The following is a 7,981-nucleotide window of genomic DNA, read 5'->3' on the forward strand; positions in this document are numbered from 1 at the left end:
CGGCGGCCCCGCGGCCCGCTGGCCCGGTCTGCAGCAGAACCGCTTGGCTGGCGGCTGCGGTCCGCGCTCCGCCATCATAGCTCCGCTTTCACAGCGACTGAGGAAGTCAGCGAGGCATCTGTACGGGACGGGGGAGAGAAAAGGTTAGCACAGTCCGACTGCTGGCCAAATCATCCTTTTATGGAAATATGGGGGCAGGGCTCTTCCTAGCTTGTCAAACCCCTTTGTTGACAAATGAAACGAAGGCGGAGTTTGCTCGGTGCGCCCCGGACTGACAACGGTCCCTGAACGCGTCCCGCCCGGCAGCTAATCCTCCCTGAGCCCAGGAGAAGCGCTCCGAAAGCCAGTTAGCTGTAACACCGAGCCGCTTCCAGGCGGTGGTTGGACCGGGGAAAGAGAAGGAGACCGGGCTTTGGAGCAGTCCTGGCCTGTCAACACTCCAGCCTCGTGGTTTAGGGGGGAGGGGGCAGTGAACGCAGCACCGCCTCTGTGACGTTTACGCTCCACTGGAATGTGAAGCGTTTCAAGAAAACACGGCTCGTTATGGGTATATGGAAGCCTGCTGCTGCCAGTACTAATAAAGTAGCTACAACTGATTTGAGATTCATGTTTATTATGATTGTAAAACGCAATAATAATAATAATAATAATAATAATAATAATAATAATAATAATAATAATAATAATAATAATAATAATATCCTGATTTAGTATTCTTGTTTATTATGAAAAAGTGAGAGACAGAGGAAGGATGCACTTGCTGCTCTTAATAATATAAAAGTCAAGTTTAATTTGACTTTCAAGATAAAGAAAATTCAAATTCTTATTACATTAAATTAGACTGATTGTGTCAAATATGTATTTGAATTTTAAAATATTATTTTATCTAAGCAATTTGATATAATAAATCAATGGTGAATAAATTGAAGGCCTAGGATTCTGTAAAGAAATGTCCGGTCGTCTCTCATGCCAGAGTTTTATACTAAGATCATCTTATGTTTAACCAAAATGATTAAATACTGAAAATAACATTCTGCACAATCTCATGTAATGTCTTACATGAGTATGTTGTGAATGTGTAATGAAAAATTTTATTGATGTTCTTTTTAAGTAAAATGTATAACAATAATTATGATTCTTGCCGGCACAAGTGCATCAATAGAAGACTTTTTCTTCTTCCTGTTTTTGTATCAAAGTTTGAAATGCTTTTGTCTTTGTGCTATGTGGGAACTGAGAAAGTCTCTGGACCTCCCATAATACCTTCTGCACCTGGCCTTGACTGACTTGTTCTCAGCGCCTCCTCATGAACTCTGTTTCTTCCCCACTCCCTGTTATTATCAGATTTTCTTTGTGAGAAGCGAAGCTGCTCAGTAACTCTGTAAAAGTGTGGCTGAAAATGATGTAATGAAGCCTCTCTATAAAAGTGTGTTGTTTTCTTTCGGGCTCCTTCTCCTGACTGAGTTCAGTGAGTGGGGTCTCTGAACGCCGTTTTGCCTTAGGAATAAATTCTTTTTCAAAGACAAAGATCGATCTTTCTCTTGATTCTCTAAAACAGACATCTCACTATTTGTTAATTATTTTTTGCCCCTACAAACGACTCTCAACTACTACCTCACCAAATTTTAGCTCAGTTTCTGTAAAATTCACTGAATTATAGCCAGTTTTGTAAAGGCTAAGGCTGATTAGCTGTTGTGGCCATCTTGAACTGGGTTGACTCCAAAAGGTAATCAGTTGGAGATGATTACTTTCTAAGAGTTGGAAGATGTTTTGCGAACAGACAAACAGAATTAACTCCAACAAGTAATACTAAAGTTTTACAGAAAAAATGTCACATAGGTTAGGTTAGGTTAGGTTAGGTTAGGTTAGGTTAGGTTAGGTTAGGTTAGGTTAGGTTAGGTTAGGTGGTACTTTATTAATCCAGAGGAAATTATGAGGTAGTCTGTCGCTCATATACATACATAACCCTCCCTAATACTAGAATTAAAAGCATTAAAAACATAATAAAAGGCAAAATAAAAAAGAATAAAAACTACCACAAGGAGAAAACAATCAAGAAATTAATTCCCCTGTTTCCCACCCCTCCCCCTTCCACCAGTAGCAGCATTATAGAGGCTAATGGCCCGTGGTACAAAGGAGTTCCTGAGCCTCTCGGTTAAACCGACAGGAGTCTGTTGCCAAGAATGCTCCTCTGCTGGGAGAACACAGTGTACAAAGGATGACTGGTGTACTCCAGGACTGCCCTCAATTTGGACAGCGTCCTCTTTTCCACCACTGTTTCAACAGACTCCAGACTCCAGTCCAACCACTGCGTGTCCCTTTTCCTTGCATTACCCTCCCCTCAAACAGACTAGAAAAGTACACTTGCCACAATCGACTGATAAAACATATACAGCAGCTTAGAGCACACATGAAAAGAGGCACGTCTCTTCACAAAATACTCTGGGTTCTGGCCTTTTATTTATACCACGTCCATAATTGTGTGCCAGTTCAATCTATTGTCCAGATGTACACCCAGATTCATTATATATACTGATATACATACAAGTGTGTGAAGTATCTGTTGGGGGTGATGCTCAGCTACTACCACTATATTTTAGTGCAATACCTGTAAAATTGAATGAGATGTAGCCGTTCTTGTGTCAGGAAAGATTGCTTTGTTATGGAAACCATCTTGAAACAATCATCTCATCTTGAATGTGAACAAAACAAAGGAGATGATTGTAGATTTCAGGAGAAACAGGGTCAGACCAAAACCTATTACCATCATGGGAGAAGAAGTGGAGATGGCTGAGGAATATAAATACCTTGGTGTTCATCTAGACAACAGACTGGACTGGAGACTCAACAGTGAAGCCATCTACAAGAAGGGACAGAGCAGACTGTACTTCTTGAGGAAGCTTAGATCCTTCAAGGTTTCCAGCAAGATGCTGCAGATCTTCTATAAGTCTGTTGTTGAGAGTGTCATCTCCTCTGCCATCAGCATCAGAGCCAGGGACCTAAAAAGGCTCAACAACCTGATAAAGAAGGCTGGTTCTGTTCTGGGGATGACTGTGGAACCTCTGGAGATGATGATGCAAGGAAGGATTTTGCATAAAATCAAGGAAATCATAGAAAACCCTGACAATCCTCTTCATGAGACCATCATCAGAAAACAGTCTCTTTAGTCAAAGGCTTCTTTAGATTAGTTGTAAAACGGACCGCTGCCCACAGCCATCACCATCTATAATAACTCCTTGATTTAAATGAGCTACGTCAACATTTAATTTCCCTTTGGGATTAATAAAGTATTTTTGAATTGAATTGAATTGAATTGAACGGAACTGTTGCAAGCGTTTTAGCTTCTTTGTACTTCTTTTTCTCACCATTTCTACCTCATGTTTTAGAAACACACACATTAAAAAATAAAGGCACACCACTCCTTGGAGGAATGTACATTGCCCGCTGCCTTTCATGCCAGAGTTTTAGGCTAAGATCATGTTGTGATGAGAAATGACGGAGCGGGACATTTTGATAAAGCCTTGAAAAAAACATGCACAATCCCATGCGATATTGTGAAATGTCACCCTTAGAGTATGTGTTGTAAATGACTCCACTGCCACAACTTTGAGCTCAATATTTGTAAAGTTGTCTGAGTTGTAGCCACTTTTTGTTGGCTAATGTCAATTAGCTGTGGTGGCCATATTGAATTGAGTGGACTTAAACTGTTATTTAGTTGAAGATGTGCATCCAATAAATATTTCCAGAAAGTTCCATGAAAATCTGCCCAGTGTTTAACAAATTATTTTGTTAACAGTACAAACAAGCAAACAAACAAACAGACACACACAGGCAGACTTGGGCAAAAACATTATCACTCTGCCTTCACCTTTCAGAGGAGGGCAATAATTAGCTGGCATTTAGCAGCTTTAACTTTTTCTCAATCCACTGGTTTCTCTTTGCTCATGAAAATTATCTGTATATTTATACAACAGTCTGGATTTGTACCTTCTATCTTGAAGAACACACAGGTTTATGTGACCTTGTTTATTTCTGACTGAATCAATGACTAATTATTCTCATTATATATATAACATATTTAATATATATGTTGTAACATAAAAACATCTTGTGCATATTGTAACAATAATATATTTTTAGCAGAAGTGAAGTTTGAATGTGTTTTTTCTTAATTCATTGCTCCTGGGTTTTTGATCTCAGTGCATAAAAATGAAAGACCTCCCTGCATCCAAAATGATCCATCTGTGCTGATCAGCAGCAAGGGAAAATTCCAGAGATGACTTGAAACAGTTTTACTGAGCATAAACACTCCATTATTTGTCAATATAATGAGTTTATGTGTCGTTTCTCTCCCATTTACAGAATCACCTGCTGCTCCTGCAGGACAGCATCATCACCGAGCTCATTCCAGCATACCCGCCTCATGCTGTGTAAATGATTCAGGGCCCCATGTTGAAAATCTTGACTATTGTCTCATTTTACCCTGCAGACAGTAGAGAAGAAGGGCAGTAATGACTGAGCCCATTCCCTCAGCAAGCTGGGAACAGTGGGTGGGCTGGGAAAGGAAGGCAGCAGCTCAGACACACAGTGTAGTTCTGCCTGTGTGCTCAATCTTTAGGCAGTTGGAGACATCATTTTCTTTTATTTTACATTAAATTTAAATTTATTCATTCATTACAGCAATATAATTCCAAAATAATGTTCTTAGGTGTGAGTGAGAGCGTGAATGGTTGTTTATCTCGTTTGTCTCTATGTGGTCCTGTGATGGACTTGCAACCTGTCCAGTGACTGCTGGAGATAGGCACTTAATTATTGAAACCTCAGCATCTGGTGGATGGATTGATATAAGTATAGCCATTTTTGGATCTGTTACTACCATTTTCAAGATGCAAAATATTTTGATTGTGAAATAAACAGGCAATAAAAATCTTGTTTTTACCAAATTTTAATGGTATTTAAATCCAACCTCAAGTGTACAAAAACACACAACACTGTCAGCCATGTCATTATTTAGTAAATAAAAACAAAGCCAAAGTAAAAAAGCTATGTTCAAAAAATGAAGGCCCGGAGCAGACCTGTTTCTTAATCCCATCCTGAGTGATTGGTTTACGTTTGGATAGAGCTACATATAGATGTGAATGGCCTCAATGTGCATTAATAGCATCTTTGATCAGATAAATATTGGGTTCCATATAAGATCCTGGAAGTTAAAGCCACAGCAGGTGCAGCATCCCCCAGGATAGTTCCAGTACCTGCTCACTCCATGTAAACAAACAGGACTCTGTCCCGATAAAAAATAAAAATACAACTCAGAATTGTTTTTCAGGTGTTGACTCTTGTTGATTTCTTGCTTTTCTTGTCTTGCTGCCTTTTGTTCCAATATTAATTTTCTAATTATTTTAAATGCAGTTACTTATTTCATGCTTTTTAAAATAACTTTTTATTGAATTTTCAACATTTTACATCAACAAGGAACAAACACCCCCCACACTGGCACCTACCTGTGACAAACTAATGAAAGACAAACAGGAGAAGAAAAATAGATAGTATAAAAAAGGTTCAAATAAAAGGAAGGAAATAAAACACACACACACACACACACACACATATATATATATATATATATATATATATATATATATATATATATATATATATATATATATATATATATATAAATATAAATCATACATCAAGACACATAACTGTGATACTCAGAATGATCTGAGATCCTGTACCTGTAACATAGGACAGGAAGGGATTTCAGATTATATCAAATGATACATTACCAGCCAAAATCAGGCTTGTTTTTTCCAGTTTAGGATAATAAAAGATCTTTAATCTAGCTTGTATATGTAGGTGGAGCTTAAAATTTTGAATGCAACAGTATTAGCCTCTTGACCAGCAGAGTTGCAGGAGTGAAGCTGGCCATACTCTGAACAAGGCAATTAATGTATAAACTGTCCCAAAACTAAAGCCCTTTTTTAACATCCAGTTAAAACATTATAACTTTTTTTTTGGTAATTTATAATTGTTTTTTTTATAAGATTATCTATCCATTTATTTCCTTTACCCACTTCTCTTTTAAGGGTGGTTGGGATTATTTTGTGCATCTAAAGCATTATTGTTTGTAGGTCATTGTGAAGTGAATACACCTGTTTGAATATTATCTCTTTTTTTTTTTTGCAATACTTTATTTAAGAGTTTTTAAATTTGTAAAACAATAACACATACACACACATACTCACATACACAAAGAAAAAACATCAATATCCCTTTCCAACCCTCCCACAAAAAAAAAAAAATAATAATAATAAAAAAATATATATATATATAATATTAAATAAAGTAAGATTCAAATATCTATATTTATGATAATAGTAATAATAATTATTATTATAATAAATAAAATAAAATAATAATAATAATAATAATAATAATAATAATATTCAGGAGAGCAAAACAGTATAATGACGATTGGACCAACCAATACTGAGATGTAGCAATCTTTTAAGTGACTATGCTGAATCTAATAGGGGCACTGGCATGGTGTCCACATAGGTTAGAAAAGGCTGCCAGATTTTAACAAAAGTTTTATAATCACTTTTAAGAGAATAGGTGATCTTTTCAAGTGGAGCACAGCTGTTCATCTCTGAGAACCATCTTGAGATAGAGAGCTGGGAATCAGATTTCCATGTGATGGCTACACATTTTCTGGCAACACACAGAGCCAATTCCAGGAACTTCTGTTGACTTGTATTTAATCGTGTACCCAGATTTGTAAAGTCTCCTAATAAGCATATTTGGGGATCAAATGTTAATGAAAAGCCTAAAAGTGTTGACATAATGTTAGAAAAGTCATGCCAGAAGGTGTTCACCTTTATACAATTCCATGTACTATGCAGAAATGAACCCTCTTCAATGCCACATCTAAAACATAAATGGGATAACTCTGGTTTGTATTTATGCAATTTTTGTGGCGTAATATAGGTTTGATGAAGAAAATTGTAATGGGTCAACCTGTATCTACAATTAATCGTTGCATTTATACATTTTTGACACAATTCAGACCATAGTTCTGTATCAATTGCCACATGCAAGTCTGTTTCCCATCTCTCCCTTGATCTGTGTAGTCCAGGCTTTAATGTAGCACACATCAAGACAGAGTACACCCTTGAAATAAAGCGAGGTGAGTTCCCTTCATCAAGTAGTTTTTCCAGGTCGCTTAAAGGAGGCAGAGCCATATTTGGACCCAGAGATGTTTTTAGAAAGGATCTCAGTTGAAGATAAAAGAAAAAGTTCTTACTGGGTAGATTATACTTCTTCCTCATGTCCTCAAAGGACAACAGGGATCCATCTTCAAAACAATCCTCCAAGTAGCGAACCCCTTTCTGAAGCCACTGTTCCGGAGCTTTGCTATCCAGTGAGGTAGGTATGAGTCCATTCTGTTTCAAAGGTGTGCGGGGTGAAACAATGTTCTGTATTCCAATAGCTTTGTGAGTTCTATGCCATATTTTAATCAAATGAATTGAAACGGGGTTATCCGTTTTGTTAGAGATACTCGCTGGAGTCCATTTATAAACGAAGTCTGCAGGTGAACTTTCTTTAATATCATGCAGACCCACATAAATCCAGGAGGGTACATTTTCTTTCTCAAAGTAAAATGCAACAAATTTCATTTGAGCAGCTAAATAATACTTTTCTAGATTAGGTAACTTAAGACCACCAAATTTATAATCCCAAGTAAGTTTTTCTAACGAGATCCTAGGGGTTTTACCATTCCATATGAATGTTCTGATATGTTTATCGAGATTTTTAAAGAAATAGCGAGGTACTGGAATTGGTAGTGACTGGAAGAAATACTGTAATCTGGGTAGTATATTCATCTTAATACAATTAATTCTACCAATTAAAGTAATTGGTAAATTTGTCCATTTTTTCAAGTCTTCTACTATCTGGTTACTTAATGGTAAATAATTGAGTT

General features: G+C 37.2%; 1 protein-coding gene across 1 annotated transcript in view; it reads right to left on the reverse strand.

Moving 5' to 3' along the window:
- The window catches only part of LOC108250365 (zinc finger SWIM domain-containing protein 6), a 52,431-nt gene extending 51,974 nt beyond the window's left edge, over positions 1 to 457 (reverse strand). The window contains exon 1 of the mRNA XM_037979453.1: positions 1 to 457. This exon is cut by the window's left edge and continues 43 nt beyond it. Within this exon, the coding sequence (XP_037835381.1) occupies positions 1 to 78 (78 nt within the window). The 5' untranslated portion in view covers positions 79 to 457.
- Between the last annotated feature and the right edge of the window lie 7,524 nt (positions 458 to 7,981).

Source organism: Kryptolebias marmoratus, linkage group LG14 (assembly GCF_001649575.2).
Source record: "Kryptolebias marmoratus isolate JLee-2015 linkage group LG14, ASM164957v2, whole genome shotgun sequence".
NCBI classification, from domain to species: Eukaryota; Metazoa; Chordata; class Actinopteri; order Cyprinodontiformes; family Rivulidae; genus Kryptolebias; species Kryptolebias marmoratus.